Genomic DNA, 26,469 nt, shown 5'->3' with positions numbered 1-26,469 from the left:
AGGTGTTTCCCGTGATACGCCTCCGTTAATTTGCATTAATTTCTGTCCTAGGTAAGTCTATACATCAACGCCCGGTCACCACTTTTCCATATGTCCTGGATTTTAGATGACGTTTAGTAGCTTAACGAACGGTTATGTCCAAAATAATCAAACAAATGCTAACAAATTATTAGGACCCTGTGGGACTTTTTTGTTATCTTTTAACAAGGGGACAGTAATATTGCAATGATTTTAGTCCGCAGACTTCTTATAATTGCTTACAACACTTTTTTCGTTTCTTTTTTAAGCTTTTATTCTACTAAATAAATGTTTAATACAGTTCAAATTCATTTTTTCCCAAAAAAACTATATGTGAGTGGTATAAATTACCACCAGACATCGTCTCCTGTCCCACCAAAAATAAATCAGACATCTAACAGTTACAGTCATTATACCATCACCAAGTAGACCCAAATATTGTAATCAAGCTTTTATCTAAATATACATAGAAAAATGTTTTTAAACAAGAAATATCTTTAAAAAAGATAAACGGCATAGTTTAAATGCTGGTGTTTATAATATAAAACTGCTGGTGAAATAAATGAACGAACTAATGTATTTCAGCACAGATAACAAATTGATATCAGTTTGAATCATTTTGGTGATAATACCATATGCGTAGCCAAGTTATTTTGTATGTGTATGCAGAGAAATGAAATGAGGGGTGAATGAGTACCGTATTATGATATACAGTTAAGTGTTTGGACAATTTAAGTCCGTCATTTAACGATGTCCGAATAGTTACGTTGTCCTGTTTTCTTGAAACGACGAGCCTTGTACAGCATTTAGAATGATAATTTGTGTTGACTTTACCTTATTTTGCACGCTTGGAACACGATTACATTATGTCCGAATATGTGTTCAATAACCATACGTACATACCATAGTCCATTGGGCAAAGCAATACCTTTCCTGTGGGAAGGGCTGTAAAAGAAAGAAATCAAGACCAAAAACCTGAAATCAACCTTGTATTTAAGTCGCGTTACCGTAACACCTGAAATGGTCTAAATGCAAAAAAAAGCAAATACGTGTACTTCAGACATATTTAAAAATATAATCTGTATAGTATAAAAAAAATAATCTGAATTGTATAAAATAAATATGTATTGTATAAGGGAATGGTAGTAGAGATAAAATTAGGAGAATTTAGAAAATAATTTGCTCTATTTTGAAGGTACAATACCCGGAATAGACTGATTGATCAAGACAAGAGAGGTGGGGGACACCAAACCGGAATCAAGTTAATAATCATTTAGTAGAGTAAAGTAACAAAAAAATATTATTGAATTATTCTATTTTTTTCTTTTAATCTAAGTTTCCTATGTTTAGGACTTAACGTTTTTGTATCAAAGCTCATTTTAAACTTATCGAAACACTTTTAAGTCTATATTAGTATATATATCTGGCATCTTTTTTATTTGACAACTAATTTTGAAATTATTTGGATTTATTTTCATTTTTCCCATATTTTGTGTAAACCGTTGGATATCAAAACTAAGTTTTGTGTGCTATTTAGAATTTGCTTCAACCTCTCATATATACATATATCTTGCAAATTTTGTATATAAAATGCATTAATTCAGCATTGATCTTTTATGTCCTGAATGCTCTAAAATGTTAGCGTTGCGGCATTTTGCAATTCTGACAACCACCAGGGAGGCTTTGTTACATCAGGTGTACCATTTTGACTTATTTCTGGTGCTGATGGTTCCTGCGGGGCGAGCTGAAATTTCTTCCAGGGAAACAGGTCTCCGGATTTTTCTTTGTCCCACTTTAACCGACCGATTGATTGCGTTCCCTAGCTACCAGTAATGACTAGATATATTAATTAATGGGTTTGACTAGAGCCATCACCTAGGGACAGCATTCATAGTTTGTGTATAGAAAAGCTCATATAAATAACAGAGTTTTTTCTTTCTTTGTTTTGTTTGTTTGTTTGTTTTTTTGTTTGTTGAAAACTGATGTATACGCAGCTGCGTATTTGCGTATAGGCAGCTACGTATGGCGCGGGAAGGATGTCATAATTAAATATTTTTGCCTAGGCCAAAACAAAATATTGCCTAAGCAAAATTATTTCTGCCTAGGCAATATTCGATTTTTGCCTAGGCAAAAATAATTTTGTTTCGATTATTGCCTAGGCAAAAATAGAATTTTGCCTAGGCAGAAATCGAATTTTGTCCAGGCAGAAATATATTTGCCTAGGCAAAAATATTTAATTATGACATCCTTCCCGCGCCATAGCTACGCGCCTGATCACGACTGCATTTCAATCAGGATTATAATTTTATTAATGTGTCATTTGAAAAGATGCATCCACTTATTCAGCTTGCATTCAATCTTAACTTTGTTCCGTTTTTCAGCATAGCCGTATAATTTTCTTTTGGCCCCGAATATGACGCGAAAGGTGGCGTTACTGGTCAAGATGAAGTATGTGATTGGTAAATGTAGCGGTAAATGCAAAATGCAGATATGCAGTTAAAGACGAAACAAAATTAAAATTGAATGCAAGCTGAATAAGTGGATGTATCTATTCAAATGACACATTAATAAAATCATATTCCTGATTCAAATGCTTAATTATTAACACCAAAAATGATTCAAACTGATATGATTTTGTCATCCGTCCTGAAACTGCGCATTTATTAATTAGTTCGTTGATTTATTTCACCAGCAGTTTTACATTAGAACCACCAGCATTAAAACTATGCCGTTTATCTTTTTTAAAGATATTTCTTGATAACTAAATATATCTGCATTTTGCATTTACCGCTACATTGACCAATCACATACTTCATCTTGACCAGTAATGCCACCTGTCGCGTCATTTCCGGGGATAAAAGAATACTTTACGGCTATGCCGAAAAACCTTTCTCCATGTTCACTCCCCTCTGGCAATTTCTCCTTCAAATTGTTGAAATTGGCCAGTACCATATAAAATCTTCGATCACAATGCGCCCAGGAAATACGCGGTTATTTCCCCTATATTTCAGAACGAGGGTTCCGTCTGTCTGTGTGTCCTGCCAACTCATGAAGTGTGTCACTTGACGTACACACGTAAATAGGCTACTTTCGCTATTTCTATTTGCTAATTATGGATGCTCCTTCGGGTTTCCGACAGCGTAAGTCAAAGAGTAGGTTCAATTTACGTAACTTTGGATGTTGTGCCTTTTGCAGTGCTTCTATATCTTGTATAAACCGGTTCAGTCGAAACACAGGGGTCTATTCGTTTACGTACCAGGAGGCTGAGAAATCGTCTGCCAAATATGAAACGTATGCCTTTATGTTTCCCAATCATTAGTTGTTTGTTGTGTACAATTCTCTTCTTTTTAGGCATTATGATCCTTATCTGTCTTCGTAAGGTCTGCTGTAACGCACGAGTCAGTCATAGCAGTCAAATGCATTGTTTAATTAGTCCAGTTCTAGGCATTCAGTACCTGAAATTCTTGCCTTTAACAGAGTGAACACTATGCAAGTTTATTTTTCATAATCATTTATTTCTTAGGAGTCAGTATTAGGTATGAACAAATCATTGTTTAACTTGTTGGTAGTGACTACTTCTATTCATCCATCTTGCTTACTCCAACAATGTTAGAGGTTTTACACGGCGAGATACTTTTGACAGGCGCCGTATGAAAAAGAGCCGACAAGCGGCCTCTTATGTTATAGGAGTACCATCTTGCTCTATCTTTATGCTTATACTTTTCCAAGTTGGTTCATTCCTCCCAGACATAGTGATGATACATTCATCGTCATATAAAAAAGCTAATTAGTTAATCTGTAAAGCATAGAGATGATTTCAAATAGAAATTATCGATAATTATGTGTCTGGTTTTCAAGTTTTCTCCAATATGGCGTCTAGTGAAGACTGAACCGAGCGACCGCAAAGGATTGTGGGAAGGTCAGGGGCCACTATGTAAACACAAGGGCAAATAGAGAGCTGCCAATCTCTGTATATATGTCTCTGGATAGTCATTGTTTTCTCTGACTCTCAATCGCCTTATCTTTCGACGAAAAATCTTTTGGCTTGATAGCAGAAACAAGTTATACCAACTTATAGTAATCTTGAACAACAGCTGATATATATATATATATCCATATGAACAGAAACATTAGTTAGATTGTATCTATATTTATATACATTTCTTTACGGTTCCAGGATATTCATGTTTGAATTCCCCTTGTACAGTCTCAATTTAGACATAGCCATATTGTTACCGCTCTTTGGAACAAATACTGATACCAATACAAATAAATTGTCAACTGTCATAAATTCAATTATTGGTATTAATGACAGCTCCACATGACCCTGGCAATGATATTACATGACTGGTCGGTGGGAGTAACTGTTTCCTACTGCAATGAAAGAAGATTTAATTGCCCTTCTGTAAAGAAGGTGTACGTGTCTGACTGGTCAGTCAGAGAACAAGGTTTGATTCCTTATTTCCTAGTGGCCCTCAATTACCCTGTTAGGTACTAAGTGTTTATTCAGGATGCAACTATAGGAATGGGTTAATACGTTCTCTTCATCTCATCTGATAGAGCATTCTACATGCAAACCAGAGGTCCTGGGTGTGATTTCTAGTTGAAGCATTGTGAGAAAGAAAACCTGTTATAATATAAATTATACAGTATTATGATACATGAAGTTATCATCAGTTGAGTTTTTAATAAAATCGACCATTTACGTTTTAGTAGTTGTGAATGAATGAATTTTAGTATTTTCTGTCAATATTGACAAGATTTATTCTTCACCGTCGGGTGCAATCCTCCATTTGCTAGTTATATTAGTTCTGTGTAGATTCTAGTTCTAGATAAAATGCTGTGTGTTGATGTTGTCTGCTTCTTCTGTTGTAATCTAGTTGTCTGCTATTGTGATCTATATTTTCTGCAAAATTCCAGGGTTTCACGACTTGAAAAATTGAAGTTGGATCACAGAAGTTTCTCTAATTTGCATTTAGAATACTTGTTACTGCATTCATAGTTATAGGCAAAGAGATAATCTACGGTATATTTTAACTCCCATCTCCCTTGGCTCTGGTAGATCAAAATATTAATGCATTGCCAACAAATATGCAGCTGCTAATACAATGCATATCATTTTAGGATTTCAAAAATAAAAGGCAAAGCATACAATGACTGTCAATATCTCAACAGGAAATGTTCTTAAGGAGTATTTGACTAGCTTTATGAAAAACTTCGTGAAGCTGATTATATAAAAAATAATCTTCACCAAATTAATTGTAAATTATTGTCTCTATTGAATACTGCATGACATTTGTTGGATGTTACATTTTTTTTGTATATTGTTTTGCTCCCTACAGTACTCTTAAGCTTGCTCTCAAGTGACTGAGATTTGCTACTTCATTTCCATTATGTACCTTAGATACCATATTTAATTATAGCTGATGTTACAAAAAGTGATGATAGAAATCCTTCTGAAGCACTTCATCAGTTTGCATGCATCCAAAGTTACCAAATTACCTACTTATTTATATATATATGATTATGTATATTATATAAGTATTATTTATATGTAGCTGTATCTTTTCAATTGTACTTGAAAACTTTATAGTCATGCAATTGAAAAATCATATTTGTATAAATTACCAGAAAAATATTTAATGCTAAAGCACAGAATTATACATATACATATATATGTATTAGTTACAAAGATATAAGATAAATGGAAACAAAGATGAGATAAATACTATAAATTGTATATAAGTATGACTTACTTTGTCTTATTTTTAATGGGATCTATCCTAGAATGGGATGCATGTCAAATATTACCTCCTAGGTAAATGTGTTGAAATCTTAAGATTTGTTCTATCTTTGATTTGCAGTGATTTTACTTCAGCATTCTTTTGAAGTCTTTTACTTGTTTATTTCTGTTAGGTTACGCATGCTTTTGAGTTATTTGCTGTAGGTGATACATTGTTGTTTGTCAACAAATCTAAAGGGTTCCTGTTTTTAGTGTACATTATTATTATTGTATTTTTGTTCAAAGATTTCATTTCTGTTAATGGTCCCCAGAAAACACATAAAAGTGGGTATTTAAACATGACATATACAATACTGTAATATACATGATGTATAATTTCCAGCGAGTAGCCAGAAGCGGCGTCCTAAAGGTCAGAAGGGCAAGCCACAGTTGTTTGAAGACACCAGTATGCAACAGCCTTCGCCCCAGCAGGGGTATGTGGCACCACCAGGAGCAGGTAACTCTTCCTCTGTTGTGGCCTTTTGGAAAATGTTAACAACATGGTCTCTGCTCAGATTATTGCTGTTTGTCAGTTTTAATGTATTAAATTATATTGTTTATTTCCAAATACGTATAATGACATATTGTGTATTATATAGATGCAAACATTGTTAAGATTTGAGATTATCTTGGTACCCTATACCAAACCTCAAATATCACTGATTTGTACATTGTATAGATACTGCTATATGCATAACGTAGACAATTTGCATATGCCTATATATAAATCCTAATTGTCTTACTGATGTGGTGTATATTGCAGGATATAGTAACTATGGTTACAATGTTAACAATAGTTACAGAGCACCAGCCAAAGGTATCTGAAATCAAAACTTCAAGTTTTTAGAGCTGAACTATTATAACCATTACTGACTGTCACATATGACAAACACTTCAAGCTAAAATACATTCTTAACACTCAAATGATATCACTCACACTGACCAGTTAAAACTCTAACAGTATAATAGTCATGGTAAGTCATGGTATAGAAAATGTATTGATATACATGTATTTCCTCAATCATGCACTCTGTTAGTGAATCTATCTACTAATTAAATTTGTAGCAGGCACAGATTTAAAATGTTTGAATTCAAAATTTCTTATGGACATAAATGAATACATCTCATTATTATTCTGAGACTGTTTGGAAATCAACATACATGTATATTTCTTTTTCGTTTGTGAAATGCACATTGAACATACATAATATATGCAGTACTGCATTGCTGAAAACACATATTCCTTTTAAAAACTTTGTGGGTGTGACATGAAGTTATGAAAAGATTTATATTTACTAGCATTGTTTAAGAAAATCAGTAAACTTTAGCCTCTTGGTTCAGATTGTTATTCCATCTCCATGGAATAGACTGGAGCAAAGGGAATAATTTTGTGCTGGGTGGTGTGTCACCATCATTCAATGACATCTTTATTCTAGCCATTTCTTTTTGACTGTGTTTCCATGTAACGTCCGTAAAGGGATAGATATCTTAACCAAAATAGTGTGAAAAAGTTTTCCTTAATTCTATTTTAAACCTAATATTGAATTTTATGAGTCACTTTATTTTAGAAATGATTTATGCAATAATCCTGTAATCTGTGGTTTGATTTTCATAAAGTTTAAATATTTGTATGTCCCCGCCATCAAATGGGGTGGGGGGGGGCATAAAGTACTAGTGATACCCATGTCCGGTCCTGTCCTGTCCTGTCACGATGCAATGTAACTGGCTAATCTCAGGAATCATCGCTGATGCGATCCTCACCAAACTGTGTTTCAGGGTGTCAAGTGATAGCGGGGTCATTTATGTCTTATAGATATTTTCTAGTTTTAAATTCATCATATGAAATCAGAATTTCATGGTCTAAATTGAAAAGTTGTAAATGCAAATTAAAATATAAAAATTTGTAGTGTATTGAATAAATAATTGCTTTACAGTTACCATATTTCAGGTAACTTGATTGTTGGGCTGTCAATTTGGTTTTTATTGCAGTAATTAGTACTTGCTTTATTACGAGATATAGAGCTTAGAGCTTCTTCTTGTGGTTGCATATAGTCTCCATCAAAAATGATGATTACGATTTAATGGGGCTTGTACATGTGCTAACAGAACTAATCATGTTGGTTTGTAATATGTATTTAGTGCAATGTATGGTTACTATACATGTATATATTATATTCTGTCATTATAGACATACATTAGGTGTACATAAAGGACCATATTATCCCATATTTATGTAGTAATCATAGATGGCTTTATAATACACTAGTACATATATATATGTACACCTTCATTGTACCAACAGTGTATGTCTACTATTATACACTGAATGACAATATACTGATAAGTTAGTATACATTCTAAAGCATAGCATTATAACCTATTATATCTCTATATTGGTTGAGTATGGAATAATTTAAAATTATGTTTAAAAATTGAACTATTTGATTTTGATTAGACAGATAAATGCACTTAAACTACCTATATATTTTTTCTGAAAGTGAGTATATACAAATACACATTAAACCTAAATGTATCAACAGAAATAAATGACCATGATGGCTGCTTAACAAGATATGGATTGACTTTATATGTAACTACATGTACTTAGGTATTTGTGGATTGGAACCCACTTCTGTCAAAAAGTTAAATTTTAACAACTTTCACTTGTTGATTTATACATGTAAATTCACTTGTTGATTTATACATGTAAATAGAAAAATAACTTCAATTATTGAAATATTTGTATGTACATGTATTATATCATGGTATGATTTGTCTTTGGCTGAATTTTGACATGAAATCATTTATCCTTAGAAATGGGACAAGGATATGATCAGGGTGGCTATGGAAATCCAGCTATGCAGTTTCCTGGGCAACAGTTTATTAATGACCCCATGATGACCAATATGGCTATGCAGTATGGTAGTTCACTGGCTGACCAAGGCAAAGATTACGTCAACAAAAATGTAGGATTTCATTTTGTCTGCTATATTATGAAATTTGGTTCATTTTATGTTGGGTAATACCTGAAAGTGAATTTAATGAATAGTCTGTGGAATTATGTCAACAAATTGTCTTTTTCCTGTTGTAAATGTTTTCTTTATTTTTTTTCAGCTTGAGAAATATGTATCAACATCAAAACTGAAGTATTACTTTGCTGTGGATACAGCATATGTAGGAAAGAAGCTTGGTTTGCTGTGTTTCCCATTCTCTCACACAGTAAGTAGATATAGATAGGGAAGGCTATTTTATAATTACGTAATGATAAATATTTCTGTATCATTTAGGGGGAGGGGGAGAAAGCTCTTCTCAGGTTGCGAGTTCGAAACCTACGTGGGGCAGTTGCCAGGTACTGACCGTAGGCCGGTGGTTTTTCTCCGGGTACTCCGACTTTCCTCCACCTCCAAAACCTGGCACGTCTTTAAATTACCCTGGCTGTTAATAGGAAACAAAAACAAACAAAACCAAACCAAACTCTTCTCAGATCTACCTGGTAATATTTGTTTGATTAAACAATGTCACAAGTGAAATTTGAAGTTTAAATGGAATAATTTCTGATAATATTAATTGTTCCAAAACTTTTGACTATCTGTTTCTTTATAAATGCATTGTATCTTTCTAATAACTACCACTGCTTCATTTTTTCATAGGATTGGTCGATAAAGTTCAATCAGGATGAGCCTGTAGCGCCAAGGTATGAGATGAATGCCCCTGATCTGTACATCCCAGGTGAGTTGTTTGTTAATATTTCACATGAGTCTCACTGGAAATGACTGTAGACAGAAACAAACATCACTACATTCGTATCGTCATACTTAATTTAAAACAATTGTGTTACATTATGATATTCTAACACAATTTCACTATACATGTACGCTTTAGATATTCCCAGGTTTCAGTCGAATACATCTTTGCATTCTAGTCGAAGAATTACATTAGACAAAGACATTTGACATGAAACAAAGATATGTTGGATTAAGTTGGTCTGAATGATGATTTAAACATAGATTCAATATACTAAATCACCCTTGTTGATTGAATAGTTTAACTCAATTTCAGCGATGAAGTACATGAACATATTACACCACAATATTTATAATAATCTGTATGATGTACTTCTCTGTTACAGTGATGGCCTTTGTAACATATGTACTAGTCGCAGGCATAGTGATGGGAACGCAAAACAGGTATGTCTTGTCAATCGTGTCCATCGTGGATAGAAGGGAGTAAAATCTTTTATTTGAAATTTAGTGAGACTTTCTGTTATACACAGTAGAAGGAGAAGAGGTATATATACCTGTATACATTTCGGAGATTTCTGATGATAAATGTTAAGATGTCCTATATTTTTGTTTACGAAAAACAAGATAATGATGATTAATGCATATGTTTATAGGTTTACACCAGAACAGCTGGGAACACAAGCAAGTACAGCCTTGGTCTGGCTCATCATGGAACTGGTGGTGTTGCTTTTAACCTTCTATGTGATGAACATTAACACAGACCTCAAGTATCTCGACATCCTTGCTTTCTGTGGTTACAAGTTCTTGGGGTATGTATGTTTCTCATTGGTAAAAACCTAAATGAAATTCTGCCGACTGATTTCATGGATTTTAACATTAAATTAAGGGAAATTACATTATTCAAAACATATATATGGTTTGTGCTAAATTGGTCTTCCAGTAAATTCAGCCAGCAACTTCAATGTATGCAAGTTAGTGACAAATAACTTCTAATGTTCCAATTATACATAATATGGTAATAATGTTTAATACTACATTTCATAAAACATTAACTATGTCAGATACCATCAGGATGATAAAGATTTGGAAGCCAGTACATAATTATAAAGTTGTAAAAGGAATTGATGACAAAAACTACAAGCTAACATTAATACATATTGAAGGAGGATTAAAACCTTTCTTTGACTTTGAATACTTCAGAAGACATGATCTTTAATCACTAATAGTAGTCCTTTTTTTTCAGGATGATCGTTAGTCTGCTGGCAGGGTTGCTGTTTCAGTCAACAGGATATTATGCTGTCCTTTTATGGTTTAGTTTATGTATAGCATTTTTCTTGGTAAGTCATTGTTCTCATGTTTTATGGTCTCATTACCTCATAAACATTATATGTCTGATTAATACTCATACAGTTGTACAATATTTTACCTGAATGACCAGTAAAAACAAATTCAGATGAACATGTACTAATTTAGCAGCATTCAGGTATGTTCATTATAGTTCTCTGGTCTCCCTGACATTCTCAAAGAGCAACAATAATGATTGATTTTACATAAAGTTGGCATATTTTATCATTGCTTAGTTTGTTTGGGGGTTTTTTTCAGATAAAATCTTTACGAGTTCAAATATTACCTCACTCGGAAGGGGATGGATTCTCAAAGGGAAGTAAGCGGAGCCTTTACCTGATACTGTGTATATCCCTGGTACAACCTCTCATGATGTGGTGGCTGACCAGTCATATTATGTTCGTTAGGAAATGATCATCACCTCATCCAAACTGCTGTGTGAATGATACACTTGACAAGCCAAATCATTATCTGGATGTGTGCAAGTTCATTGTGGTGCATTGTAACTGGTTATCTTGCCAGTGAGACGGTAGAGGTTGCCATTTCAGGAGGTGCCTGTTTTCGAACAGGTCATGTTTGCATGTTTTTGCTGAACAGGTGCTTGTATTACCAGATGTTTAAAGACATCAAGTATTTTCTCCTGTTAAACTATTTAATCAAGATAGTTATGCTTGAAATGTGGTAAAGGAAATGTTCACTGGATAAAGTGGGGTTTTTCCCATGTGGTTGTAGTCAATGAAGTTAGAATTTGAATATTATTAAAAAAAAATTGTACAAACAAAAGCTATGGCACAGTGTTACAGGGAGTTGTATACATACACAGTTTGATAATGTATATGTCCAATGACATCAATAGTGCTATTCACTGTTTTTTGTTCATTTACATTTTTTTTTATTGATAAATTATTATTTATATTGACTTATTGTTTGTAAATGTACATTAATTTGGGCATAGTTTATTGTAAGAATGGCTTAACATGACCTGAGAGGAGGCTTTTACCTGTGTTGTATGTGTCTGTAACAGTCTTGGATCTGTGAGGGAGAATGCTGGTAAACATTTGTGAGTATTACTGAAATGGAAAGAAGTATGACTGGTTATAAAGTTTCTGTATAATGATTCAGATATGGTCAGTAATTATGATCTAAATGTATTACGATCTCTATAGCTACATACAATGTACAGATAAACTGCTATCATATTCTTAACTTACACACTTTAACATTAAACAGTTTCCAGGTGTGGAGACTCATCACCAGATGTATTAAAACATAAGTGCTGTGTATATTAAACTAGTGTATAGTGTTATAATTTTACTAAGTACAGTCTGTATGTAGTAGCAGAAGAATGCTTTAAATCACAACTCATCCTGAATGTATACTGCAATCTAAGAAACCTGATGTGCAACAGAATATACAAGCTGTTAGTGATATTACTTTTTATCATTTCTTTAAAAGTAAAAAAAAATCATGAAATCTGAGATTATAAAATGTTCATTACATGTCATATCAGACTTCACATATATAAAGGGAGTTTTGTGATATGTACACAAACACATAGAAGATAGCAGTGACATGACTTTAGTTGTGATAAAATCAGTATTTAATCTGTATGTGAGCATATTCTACGTCATAAGAAAATAACAATTTTCTGTTCAATAGATTCACAAAAAATACATCTAGATTATATTTTGTTATTTAAAAAATTGCCAAACCATGTATAGCTATATCTCTGTACCCACTTCGTATTAGCCATGACCAATTTTATTTCTTCTGTATTTCGTCATTGAATTAATGAATGTGGTATTCTATTCTCAGAGAGCATATCATTTAAACTTTAAAGGTATAATTTTTTACCATCAATAGATTTCAACATGTATCATGACTGTGATATAAACATTTCTTTCTTTTTTTTCCTTTTCTGGAACTCTTTTAAGAGCTTGAGGGTACATGCATACAGTATGTTGCTGTAGGATCGTTGTAGATGTGGAGGCATTTAATGGCTAGTCATTCCACACAGTAATTTTATTTTGTGGAGACAGCAATATTTTGATCAGGATATTGTGCTCCGTATCGTATGGAAGCTTGATTGTTTTCTTGTTTGCAAAAGATAAGGGAAAATGAAACAATCCTTGTGGGGGAAGCAGTATTTTGATCAATATATTAAAGTATATATATTAACATGTGTGGAAGCTTGGTCGTTTTCTTATTTTCGAAATGTGAAAGTGTTTGACACTATACTGTATTTATAAGTCAAAGGGGTGAGAACTCCGAGATATTTTGCCTTGGTATAACGATGCATGCAGCAAAACAAATAAAATTGTGATGTAAATTTTGTGAATCAATTTAGTTATGTTTTATGTTTGGCTACAATACAACAGCTACAAATAAACCCTTCCATCATGTTGTATAATCCATTTGTTTGATACCAGGCAGGTATATACATTGTAATTTACGTATATCACTGTAAATATATAATGTGTCATTATGTCTATTATTTGTAATTACTATATCTAACTCCAAATGAAAAAAAAAATAGTTATGACAGGACAGGAATAGTTATGGATTGGGCCATTAGGAGAATTTTTCATACGAGTTATAAACTTGATACGTGCATATAAATGTATTATAAAATTGTTACATACATGGACATTTTTTCCCCAAAACTAAAGCTATCAACTGAATGACCTTGTGACCCCTAATAAGTTATATCTTATAGGTTTTTACTGTAAATGTAGGCCAAGTAGAGATTGTTTTTAAGATTTTCGTTTAATTTTTTAGGCCATCTGACCCAATGGGTCAGGATGACCTATAGCCATCGCGTAAGACTTTTTATTTCAAAACGCTACTCCTCCTTAACCCCAATGTGGATTGCTACCGAATTTAGTTTGAAACATCATCAGGGGAGGGCGATCATATTTTTATATAAATGAGGTTGGTCCTACCCCTGGGGACGGGGTGGGACCCTAAAAGGGGAACTTCGGTGAATTTTTGCTTTAAACCCTACTCGTCCTTAACCCTTGGGTGGATTACCTCCAGATTTGGGTGAAACATCATAGGAGAAATAAATCGGACTGGTCTGACCCCTGGTATCCGAGTGGCTTGGCTCCAAAAGGGACCTTTGTTGAATTTTTGCTTTAACAACTCTACTCCTTAACCCTTGGGTGGATTACATCCAAATTTGGTGTGAAACATCATTGGGAAGGGCAATCATATTTCATATAAATGAGGCTGATCTGACCCTTGGGTCCTTGGTGATGGGACCCCAAAAGGGAAAAAATTGGTGAATTTTAACTTTAAAACCCTACTCCTCCTTAACCCTTAGGTGGATTACATCCGTTGTTAAACATCATGGGGATGGACAATCATATTTCGTATAAATGAGGCTGGTGGGGCCCGAGTGGCGGGTCCCCAAAAGGGGAACTTAAGTGATTTTTTTTTTATTTAAAACCTAAATCCCCCTTAACCCTTTGGTGGATTGCATCCAAATTTGGGGTGAAATGTCATTGGGGGAGGGCAATCATATTTTATATAAAACAGGAAGGTCCGACACCTTGGACATGAGTGGTGGTGCCCTAAAAGGAGAACTTTGGTGATTTTTGCTTTAAAACCCTACTCGTCCGTAACCCATGAGTGGATTACATCCCAATTTGTTGTGAAAGATCATTGGGGGAGAGCGACCATATTTCATTTAAATGAAGCTGGTCTGACCCCTTTGAGCAGAGGGAAAGGGCTAAAAAAGAGGCAATTTGTTGAAATGTTGCTTTAAACCTTACTCATTAGCCCATGGTTGGATTATAGCCGAATTTGGTTTGAAACATCATTGGGCGATGGCAATGATAATAATAATGTATATAAATGAGGTCGGTCGGGCCCCTGGGGAAAGAGTTGCGGGGCACCAAAAGCGGAACTTTGATGAATTTTTGCTTTAAAACCCTACTATTCATTAATTCCTTAATTGATTACAACCATATTTAGTTTGAAACAACCTTGGGGAAGGGCAGTTATAATTTATATAAATGATGCAGCTCCAACCCAGAGGGAGAAAAATGGGAATTAAGTGAATTTTTGTTTTAAAAAGCTACTTTATCCTTAATTAATGTCTTCATGGACTACACCAAGATTTAGTCGGAAACATCATTAGTGGAGGGCAATCATAATTTATATAAATGAGGCTGGGGACAGAGGGTTAAGGCCCAGAAACAGTACCCTGGCTGAATTTTAGCTTTGATGCTACTCCATTCTCAAGCATAAATGGATGTAAGTGTTTGTCAGATGACCGTTTAGGCCCATGGGCCTCTTGTTTTTCGTAAAAATGCTGGTGCGTTCTTATGATTGGTAGTAGATATTACCTGTCTGTATAAAAGCCAGAGGTCTTTGCCGAATGTTACTGATTATAACGTTCTCAGGTAGTATAAATAATGCCACATTTTCATCACCAACTCTAAGGTCTCTATATTACATGGCGCTGAATTCTAATGTCCAACGATCTCCTCTTCAATCGATCTCTTTGAAACTTGACAGACTTTATTTATCCTGGGTGTCATTTAGATTTAATATTTTATCGTGGTTCCTACTCTCAGGTTTCGACCTATATCATTGACACTTGGCGAACATTGTCTTAATCGGCATATTCATTTTGATATCTCGTTGAATTAGTTATATATGTAGAGAGCTAATTATGGAAAAATACATTGACCCACTTTTATCTTCAGAGATACAGTCATATAAGCACATGTAACACCTAAGGACAAATGTGAGCTTATGACATGCCGTATAACAATTTACATTTTCAATTTCTTTTCCAAAACAACTCCACCAAATTCAATGGAATTTGGCATGAAGCTTCCATGGCCCAGGGGCCTGAGGTGCGGGGCCAAAACGGGTCAGATTGACAAAAATTTCAAAAATCTTCTCAACTCCCAGATATGGTAGAATCGTCATAAATACTCTTCACAGATAGAAAGGTTATAAGGTCCTTTACCAAAATTATTAATTTCATTACCCTGGGGTCACGTTGCCATTGGAAATAATACAAACTTGGTTAAAATTATCAGTATGGGATGCCTGTTGTAAACTACGTGTATCATGATTGGCACTTACTGACCCCTAGGGGCTTAAGGGCGGGGCTAAAAAGGGTCAAATCAACTGAAATTTCAAAAACCTCTTCTAAAAACCCAAATAAGGTAGAATCAAATACACTTCGTATATGGAAGGGTCTTAAGGTGCTTTACAACAATTGTGAATTTCATGACCCTGGGTCTCACGTTTGCCCTGGGCAGGGTGTAAACTTATAGTTTGTATAGGGAAATCACAATTTGACTATACTTGGTTTGATTTCTTATGGAATTCATTCAAACTTTGTTAACATTATCAGCATGGGATGACAGCTCAATGGTATGCACATGTAGGCCCTGACTGACCCCCTGGGCTGATGTGCGCTGTCAAAAGTGGTCAATGAAATTAATATATATTTCAAAACTCAGGTGACCGTTAGACCCATGGGCCTCTTGTTGGGGTTCGAAGGCCAATTTCTATTATTGGTACATGTACCTATAGTTAGTATAACGACACGTAACTAACCAATAAAACAAGTATCCTACCATTTTACGATTCTTTGGTCGCAGTTAACGTGTGTACTTGTTGATAGTCACCATGTGTTGTATTTCACAAACCTTTTTATAAATAAAACATGCAATACAGTGTCTTATATGTTGATAGAATCAGACTAAGATAGGTACTATCTCAAGTGTAGAGATAAGCTCTGCTCACGACATAATATGTGTAATTCTTGCTTTTTGTGGTCAATCGGACACCAGCTGTGGAATCGATACGACACTCTGGAAACTGACCGCAAGAGCAACACCACCCCTGATTCCAAAAGGTAATAGGGATGGGCGGGGAGCAGTAGGGATATTATATTAACTTACATACAGTCTTACTTCAGTAACATAATTAAGTATATGCTCTCCACTGGTTATGTATGGACACCAGTCTTGTACATGTATGCTATACTATATATTGTTAAATGTCGGAGGATGCATGGTCGCATACTGTCTACAACCACAGGGAGCTGACACAATGTGGTACTTTAACAATATTTTAGGTGTAAGATGTATCACATTTTAAGAGAAAAGTAAAGTAAATTATAATGCCGTTTTATTTTGTTTAATGCAGCTTGAATAAATGTGTGATATTGTCTTCATACTCTATAACATTAGGCGTTTTCAATTTTCAACATGTGTTCAAATTAGGACGAGACTTATGGTATACACGTCTCTGGTATAAGCCACACCCAAACGATAGCGTTCTCAGTATTAAGATCAGGACATATTCACACACAAAAATCAATAACATTATTATAACATTTTGAGCATTTGCCCTATCAATGTATATTAGATAAAAAGAAAGTGGAACATTTTCTTTTAACCAGCCATCTATAATCTCAATAGAGTTTGCAGGTTACTACCAAAAACGGTGGAGTGGATCGCTGTATGTCTTTGTCTCTATTTGTCCTTTTGATATGTTTTTAATTGTGAAAGAGATAACTTTTTATAGTGTTATATTAATTAACTTTATTTACAATGTCTAGTGTCTGGTGTAGCCACGATGGAGAGATGGGCCACAAGCGGCGACTCTGTGATTGTAACAGGCCTGCTCTTCGTCATTAGTCTCCGTTTAGTGGGGGCGCAGATGTTTTCAGCAACACTGGATGATCCTAAGCTAAACCTCAGAATGAGCCAATGTCGGGAGACATGTGGTAATAAATACTTTGAATGCAAAATTGGAAAATGTGAAAGTGGAGATTTCGGATCGGAAGAGGGTTACGGACTGTGCATTGACCTCTGTACAGAAATTTTCTATGCATGCTTGAACGAATGTGAAAGAAAAATCACCCCTGCCCCCACTACCACCCCGCCTACTGTGGCAGCGGGCGAAACCCTACCCCCGGGCGTTTACGAGCTTATTCGGAATTTACACAACACAAAGGGTATCAGTGGACGAAATTCAGTTTTGAATGACAACACCGTGAATTCGAAACAGACGAGTGGTATAGAGCTTGCTGGGAAAGACTACCTCAACAGATTAAGCACAGTTAAACCCTTTTCATTCACTGGTATACATGACTAAGCCTACCATTAAACAACTTTAACTATTGAATGACCTTTATTTGGTTGATAAGTATTTAACTAAAGGAAGCTGTAATAGTGTCCACCTTTGCTTCCTACATTTTGCAATAGAAGGGTCATAGCTTCTACATACACATACTTACTATACACACCAACAATAGATTTTCAAGGGAAACATATTTAAATTCGTATTCCTGTATGAATATTGTTAATGCAATTCAAGTATCAATCACTCGTACAAAATGAACGTGTTTATTAGTAAAGTATTGCACGTGAGTCTCTTTGAATAGTACGTCATTGTCTGTCGCAGTGACCTAAGTCATCGTATCTCTGAATAACGTCATTTGACGCCTGACCGATAAAAAAAGTCGATAAATTGGCAGAATAATTGATGGACCACACAACACCGGTTGAAAGGGATGCAGATTATGACAATGGTTTAGTTTAATAGTCGATTTCTTTATATAGTTAGAAAATATTATAGCTACCCCCTCCCTCCCCGTGGTCAATATAAAGTTCCATTCTTATTCTTATGTTCTGTGTTTTGATATCATTTCCCGTTTCCATTTTGTGGATGTGACATTAATTGAGATTATACTTTATCGGTTAGATTTACATAATGGTTGTAGCAGAGGACGTTGAATTTAGCTGATCAGGTCCGTCGTCCGTCAAAGTTATACAGTGCGTTACAAAATAAACCAGGGACACAGTTATGCAATGAAATACAAAAAAAAAAAAACAGATTAAATTAGCAAGATATGATAGAAATAAGTCACACAAGGTTATACAATGTGATGCAAGTTAAAGTCGAAGTCAAAAATATATCGTCATTAAAAAGTAAATCACAAAGTTATACAATACAGTGCTGAATGATTAATTCGGTTACATAGTTATACAATATGATAAAGTCACGGACACACCCATACTATATGATACACAATCGGTTACACGTCATTGACAAAGTTATATACAATGAATAAGCCACAAACAATATTAAACAGTGTGATAAATAAGTCACAAAGTTATACAGTGTGATACAAAATAAGTCACTAACAAAGTTATACAGTGTGATACAAAATAAGTCATTAACATAAGTATGCAGTGTGATACAAAAGAATTCACAAACAATATTAAACATTTTGATAAATAAGTCACAAGCAAAGTTATGCAATGTGATACAAAATAAGTTACTAACAAAGTTATACAGTGTGATACAAAATAAGTCACTAACAACGTTATACAGTGTGATACAAAATAAGTTACTAACAAAGTTATACAGTGTGATACAAAATAAGTCACTAACAACGTTATACAGTGTGATACAAAATAAGTCACTAACAACGTTATACAGTGTGATACAAAATAAGTCACTAACAAAGTTATACAGTGTGATACAAAATAAGTCACTAACATAAGTATGCAGTGTGATACAAAAGAATTCACAAACAATATTAAACAGTGTGGTAAATAAGTCACAAGCAATGTTATGCAATGTGATACAAAATAAGTTACTAACAATGATAAATATTGTGATAGAATATAAGTTAGTTGTTATAATTTCTGCACAATGATAGGTTTTAATTCTAATTGTGTATCCTCTACACATATCTGTATGGGTACACACTTAACGACCGAGATATTTTCCTAGTATAACACTCACATTTGTAGGTATGATTCAGAACCTGAAGTATTACTTTGCTTTGGGTACAACTTATATAGGGAATACGCCTGGTTTGCTGTGTTTCCCATACTCTCACCCAGTAAGTGAATATTAAACTTGTGTATAGTTTTATAATTACAGTCTGTATGTATAGTAGCAGAAGAATGTTTTAAATCACAACTCATCCTGTAAATATGCCGCAATCTACGAAACCTGATGTGTAACAGGATATACACACTGTTAGTGATGTTTTGTTATAATTTCTTTAAAAGTAAAAACAAAATATGTTATCTGAGATGATAAAATGTTCATTACATGTCATATCAGACTGCACATATATTAAGGGAGTTTTGTGGTATGTACACAAACACATAGAAGATAGCAGTGACATGACTTCAGTTGTGATAAATCAGTATTTAATCTGTATAATGTGAGCATATACTACATCATAAGGAAATAATATTTTTTTGTTAAACAGATTCACGAGTTTCAAAAATTGCCAAACCATGTATAGTTATATCTCAGTACCCACTTTGTTTTAGCCATGACCAATGGTATTTTTTTCTGCATTTCGTCATTGAGCTGTATATATCTATTAAAGTTGATATTGTTGTATTCTATTGCATATTGGACCATCAATAAATCTCAACATGTATGGTGACTTGATCAGCAATATTTTGATCAGAATATTGTGCTCCGGATAGTATGGAAGCTTGATCGTTTTCTTGTTTGCTCAAAAAAGGGGGAAAATGAAAAGTTCCAGTGAGAAAAGCAGAATTTCGATCAATATACATGTATTAAAGTAAATGTTAAAGCGTGTGGAAGCTTGGTCGTTTTCTTCTTTTCGAAATGTGAAAGTGTTTGACTCTATACTGTATTTATAAGTCAAAGGGGTGATAACTCCGAAATATTTTGCCTTGGTATAACAATGCATGCAGCAAATTTTGTTATTTAAATTTCGTCAATCAATTTAGTTCTGTTTTATGTTTGGCTACAATACAACAGCTACAAATAAACCCTTCCATCCTGTATAATCCCTTTGTTTGATACCAGGCAGATATATACATTTACATATGTCCCTGTAAATATACATGATGTGTCAATATGTCCATTATTTGTAATCTCTATATCTTAGATAATCGTAACTCCAAATGAAAAAAAAAGATAGTGATGAACAAATGTATTGGACAGGAATAGTTATGGATTGGGCCATTAGGAGAATTTTTAGACAAGTTTTAAACTGGATACGTGCATATAAATGTACAAAATGTATTATAAAATTGTTACATACATGGACATTCCTTTTTCCAAAATTAAAGCTATCAACTGAATTACCTTGTGACCCCTAATAAGTTATATCTTATAGGTTTTTACTGTTAATGTAGGCCAAGTAGAGATTGTTTTTTTAAGATTTTCGTTTGCTTTTTTACATGAAAATGCTGGAGCGTTCTTATGAATGGTAGTAGAAATTACCGGTCTGCATAGAAGCCGAGGTCTTTGCCGAAATTATAACGTTCTCTGGTATTATAAATGATGCCACATTTTCATCACAAACTCTAGTTCTTTTACAATGATCGACATGCTATGGTCAAATTTTGATTTGTGTAGCTCTATATTACATGGCGCTGTATTCTAATGTCCAACGATTTCCTCTTCAGTCGATCTCTTTGAAACTTGACAGACTTTATTTATCCTGAGTGACATTTATATTTGATAGTGTCTAGAGGTCCCTACTCTCAGTTTTCGACCTATATCTTTGACACTTGGCGAGCATTGTCTTAATCGGCATATTCATTTCACGATTCTCGTTGAATGTGGTTGACACTACCACGGGTACAAAATTCCCAACCCACGTTCTATATGTACTGTAATGCATGGCGTTAGTCCCTGTAGATCGAACTATATAACAACATGATGGAGACCTACCAAATCAGTTATATATGTAGAGAGCTAATTATGGCAGATTTGTTACAAGAAATACATTGACCCACTTTTATCTTCAGAGTTACATATAATCACATGTGACAATAATCATATTCCTTTTTGGGGGTTTGGAGGCCAATCTAGCAAATTGGTACCTAAGGTTAGTATAAAACTTTAACGAGAGGTAACTAACCACTTAAACAATTATCCTACCATTTTACGATTCTATAGGGTCAAGGTCGCATTAGCTTTACTAAGTCCAAAATTAACGTGTGTGCTTGTTGATAGTCACCATGTGTTGTTTTTCACAAACCTTTTCATAAATAAAACATACAATACAGTGTCTAATATGTCGATAGAACCAGACTAAGATAGGTACTATCTCAAGTGTATTGATAAGCTCTGCTCACGACATAATATGTGTACTTCTTGCTGATAGCATGATCATTCACATGTGTATATAGGCGGTCAGTCGGACAACAGCTGTGGAATCAATTAAACACTCTGGAAGCTGACCGCGAGAACAAGACCACTCCCGGATCGCAAAAAAAAAGGTAATCGGGATGGGTGGAAGAGCAGCAGGGGATATTAACTTATAAACAGTCTTACTTAGGTTACGTAATTAAGTGCATGTTCTTCACTGATTGTGGACACCACCCTTGTACATGTATGCTAAACTATGTAGGAAAGTATTGTTGTATTTCGGAGCATGCATGGTCGCCTGTCTACAGCCATAGGGACCTGACATAAAGTATTATTTTTTTTAATATTTCAGGTGTAAGACGTATCGTAACATTTATACAGAAAAATAAATTGTAATAACTTTTTCAGTAACATTGTACCTCCTTGTCTTTCGCATTGACCCATGGTTTACCTCATTGTCCTGTCTCAGTGACCATTGTAACCTGCATTGTCTGCAATTCCTCGTAAACCATTGTACGTCTTTGTCTGTCTCAGTAACCCTCGTACGTATTGTCTGTCTTCATAAACACCATTGTACGCTGTCCTTGTCTGTCTCAGTGACACATTGTCCCCTCATTATTGTCTGTCTCAGGGACCATTGTACTCATGTGTCTATCTCAGTAAGAACCATTGTACCTCATTGTCTATCTCAGTAAACCATTGTAACCTCATTTGTTCTGTCTCTTGACCCATTGCACCTCATTGTCCGTCTTCATTGACCATTTTACAACATTGTTCTGTCTTGTAAACCATTGTACGTCCTTTCTGTCTCAGTAAAACCATTTGTCATCATTGTCTTTCTCATGAACCCATTGTACCTCATTGGTCTGTCTCAGTAACCATTGTACGTCATTGTCTGTCGCATAAACCCATTGTACCTCATTGTCGGTCTCAGTAAAACCTGTACCATCACTGTCGTCTCATTGACACATTGGTCATCTTGTCTGTCTTAGGTAAAAAAACCATTGTACGTCCATTGTCTGTCTCATACCATTTACGTCATGTCTGTCCATTGACACACTCGTACATCAATTGTCTGTCTCAGTGACACATTGTACCTCCACTGTCCGTCTCAGTGACAACATTGTAAATCATTGTCTGTCCTCAGTGACACAAAAAAAAAAAATTTTTGGGGGTTTTTTTTTTGGGTTTTGTTTTTTAAACAAAAAAAAACTCAATTGTCTGTCGCAGTGACACACGGTACATTCATTGTCTGTCCTCGTGAACCATTGTACTCATTGTCTGTCACAGTTGACAACTTGTACCTCATTGTCCGTCTCAGTGACACATTGTACATCATTGTCTGTCTCAGTGACACATTGTACCTCATTGTCTGTCTCAGTGACACATTGTACATCATTGTCTGTCTCAGTGACACATTGTACATCATTGTCTGTCTCAGTGACACATTGTACCTCATTGTCTGTCTCAGCGACACATTGTACATCATTGTCTATCTCAGTGACACATTGTACATCATTGTCTGTCTCAGTGACACATTGTACATCATTGTCTGTCTCAGTGACACATTGTACCTCATTGTCCGTCTCAGTGACACATTGTACCTCATTGTCCGTCTCAGTGACACATTGTACATCATTGTCCGTCTCAGTGACACATTGTACCTCATTGTCTGTCTCAGTGACACATTGTACATAATTGTCTGTCTCAGTGACACATTGTACATCATTGTCTGTCTCAGTGACACATTGTACCTCATTGTCTGTCTCAGTGACACATTGTACCTCATTGTCTGTCTCAGTAAACCATTGTACGTCATTGTCTGTCTCAGTAAACCATTGTACGTCATTGCCTGTCTCAGTAAACCATTGTACCTCATTGTCTGTCTCAGTGACCCATTGTACCTCATTGTCTGTCTCAGTGACCCATTGTACCTCATTGTCTGTCTCAGTGACCCATTGTACCTCCTTGTCTGTCTCAGTGACCCATTGTACCTCATTGTCTGTCTCAGTGACCCATTGTACCTCATTGTCTGTCTCAATGACCCATTGTACCTCATTGTCTATCTCAGTGACCCATTGTACATCATTGTCTGTCTCAGTAACCATTGTACCTCATTGTCTGTCTCAGTGACCCATTGTACCTCATTGTCTGTCTCAGTGACCCATTGTACCTCATTGTCTGTCTCAGTGACCCATTGTACATCATTGTCTGTCTCAGTGACCCATTGTACCTCATTGTCTGTCTCAGTGACCCATTGTACCTCATTGTCTGTCTCAGTGACCCATTGTACCTCATTGTCTGTCTCAGTGACCCATTGTACCTCATTGTCTGTCTCAATGACCCATTGTACCTCATTGTCTGTCTCAGTGACCCATTGTACCTCATTGTCTATCTCAGTGACCCATTGTACATCATTGTCTGTCTCAGTAAACCATTGTACCTCATTGTCTGTCTCAGTGACCCATTGTACCTCATTGTCTGTCTCAGTGACCCATTGTACCTCATTGTCTGTCTCAGTGACCCATTGTACCTCATTGTCTATCTCAGTGACCCATTGTACATCATTGTCTGTCTCAGTAAACCATTGTACCTCATTGTCTGTCTCAGTGACCCATTGTACCTCATTGTCTGTCTCAGTGACCCATTGTACATCACTGTCTGTCTCAGTGACCCATTGTACCTCATTGTCTGTCTCAGTAAACCATTGTACCTCATTGTCTGTCTCAGTGACCCATTGTACCTCATTGTCTGTCTCAGTGACCAATTGTACCTCATTGTCTGTCTCAGTAAACCATTGTACGTCATTGTCTGTCTCAGTAAACCATCGTACGTCATTGTCTGTCTCAGTAAACCATTGTACGTCATTGTCTGTCTCAGTGACACATTGTACCTCATTGTCTGTCTCAGGGACACATTGTACCTCATTGTCTATCTCAGTAAACCATTGTACCTCATTGTCTATCTCAGTAAACCATTGTACCTCATTGTCTGTCTCAGTGACCCATTGTACCTCATTGTCCGTCTCAGTGACACATTGTACAACATTGTCTGTCTCAGTGACACATTGTACATCATTGTCTGGCTCAGTGACCCATTGTACCTCATTGTCTGTCTCAGTGACCCATTGTACCTCATTGTCTGTCTCAGTGACCCATTGTACCTCATTGTCTGTCTCAGTGAACCATTGTACATCATTGTCTGTCTTAGTAAACCATTGTACGTCATTGTCTGTCTCAGTAAACCATTGTACATCATTGTCTGTCTTAGTAAACCATTGTACGTCATTGTCTGTCTCAGTAAACCATTGTACGTCATTGTCTGTCTCAGTAAACCATTGTACCTCATTGTCTGTCTCAGTAAACCATTGTACCTCACTGTCTGTCTCAGTGACACATTGTACATCATTGTCTGTCTTAGTAAACCATTGTACGTCATTGTCTGTCTCAGTAAACCATTGTACGTCATTGTCTGTCTCAGTGACACATTGTACATCATTGTCTGTCTCAGTGACACATTGTACCTCATTGTCCGTCTCAGTGACACATTGTACATCATTGTCTGTCTCAGTGACACATTGTACCTCATTGTCTGTCTCAGTGACACATTGTACATCATTGTCTGTCTCAGTGACACATTGTACATCATTGTCTGTCTCAGTGACACATTGTACATCATTGTCTGTCTCAGTGACACATTGTACCTCATTGTCTGTCTCAGCGACACATTGTACATCATTGTCTGTCTCAGTGACACATTGTACATCATTGTCTGTCTCAGTGACACATTGTACATCATTGTCTGTCTCAGTGACACATTGTACCTCATTGTCCGTCTCCGTGACACATTGTACCTCATTGTCCGTCTCAGTGACACATTGTACATCATTGTCCGTCTCAGTGACACATTGTACCTCATTGTCTGTCTCAGTGACACATTGTACATAATTGTCTGTCTCAGTGACACATTGTACATCATTGTCTGTCTCAGTGACACATTGTACCTCATTGTCTGTCTCAGTGACACATTGTACCTCATTGTCTGTCTCAGTAAACCATTGTACGTCATTGTCTGTCTCAGTAAACCATTGTACGTCATTGCCTGTCTCAGTAAACCATTGTACCTCATTGTCTGTCTCAGTGACCCATTGTACCTCATTGTCTGTCTCAGTGACCCATTGTACCTCATTGTCTGTCTCAGTGACCCATTGTACCTCCTTGTCTGTCTCAGTGACCCATTGTACCTCATTGTCTGTCTCAGTGACCCATTGTACCTCATTGTCTGTCTCAATGACCCATTGTACCTCATTGTCTATCTCAGTGACCCATTGTACATCATTGTCTGTCTCAGTAAACCATTGTACCTCATTGTCTGTCTCAGTGACCCATTGTACCTCATTGTCTGTCTCAGTGACCCATTGTACCTCATTGTCTGTCTCAGTGACCCATT

General features: G+C 35.6%; 2 protein-coding genes across 5 annotated transcripts; both read left to right on the top strand.

Annotated features, from left to right (window-relative positions):
* The first annotated feature begins 3,042 nt into the window (after positions 1–3,042).
* Positions 3,043–13,225, top strand: LOC117323571 (protein YIF1B-B-like). Of its 4 annotated transcripts, none has more exons than XM_033878871.1 (10): positions 3,043–3,158; positions 6,144–6,257; positions 6,564–6,617; positions 8,615–8,766; positions 8,915–9,019; positions 9,451–9,529; positions 9,930–9,987; positions 10,197–10,352; positions 10,787–10,880; positions 11,146–13,225. In XM_033878871.1, exons 1-10 carry the CDS (start codon positions 3,131–3,133, stop codon positions 11,299–11,301), a joined length of 996 nt encoding a protein of 331 aa, XP_033734762.1. In that variant the 5' UTR covers positions 3,043–3,130; the 3' UTR covers positions 11,302–13,225. The 4 variants fall into 4 exon arrangements, with proteins under 4 accessions (XP_033734762.1, XP_033734758.1, XP_033734764.1 ...); XM_033878867.1 differs by having other exon boundaries at positions 3,043–3,170; XM_033878873.1 differs by lacking the exon at positions 6,564–6,617.
* Positions 13,226–16,612: 3,387 nt separating this feature from the next.
* Positions 16,613–18,042, top strand: LOC117323572. The gene is made up of 2 exons (XM_033878874.1): positions 16,613–16,768; positions 17,477–18,042. The coding sequence occupies exon 2, from the start codon at positions 17,494–17,496 to the stop codon at positions 18,013–18,015; it is 522 nt and encodes a 173-aa protein (XP_033734765.1). The 5' UTR covers positions 16,613–16,768; positions 17,477–17,493; the 3' UTR covers positions 18,016–18,042.
* Positions 18,043–26,469: the final 8,427 nt, after the last annotated feature.

Source organism: Pecten maximus, chromosome 3 (genome assembly GCF_902652985.1).
Source record: "Pecten maximus chromosome 3, xPecMax1.1, whole genome shotgun sequence".
Lineage (NCBI taxonomy): Eukaryota > Metazoa > Mollusca > Bivalvia > Pectinida > Pectinidae > Pecten > Pecten maximus.
This window is presented reverse-complemented; position numbering and strand designations above follow the sequence as displayed.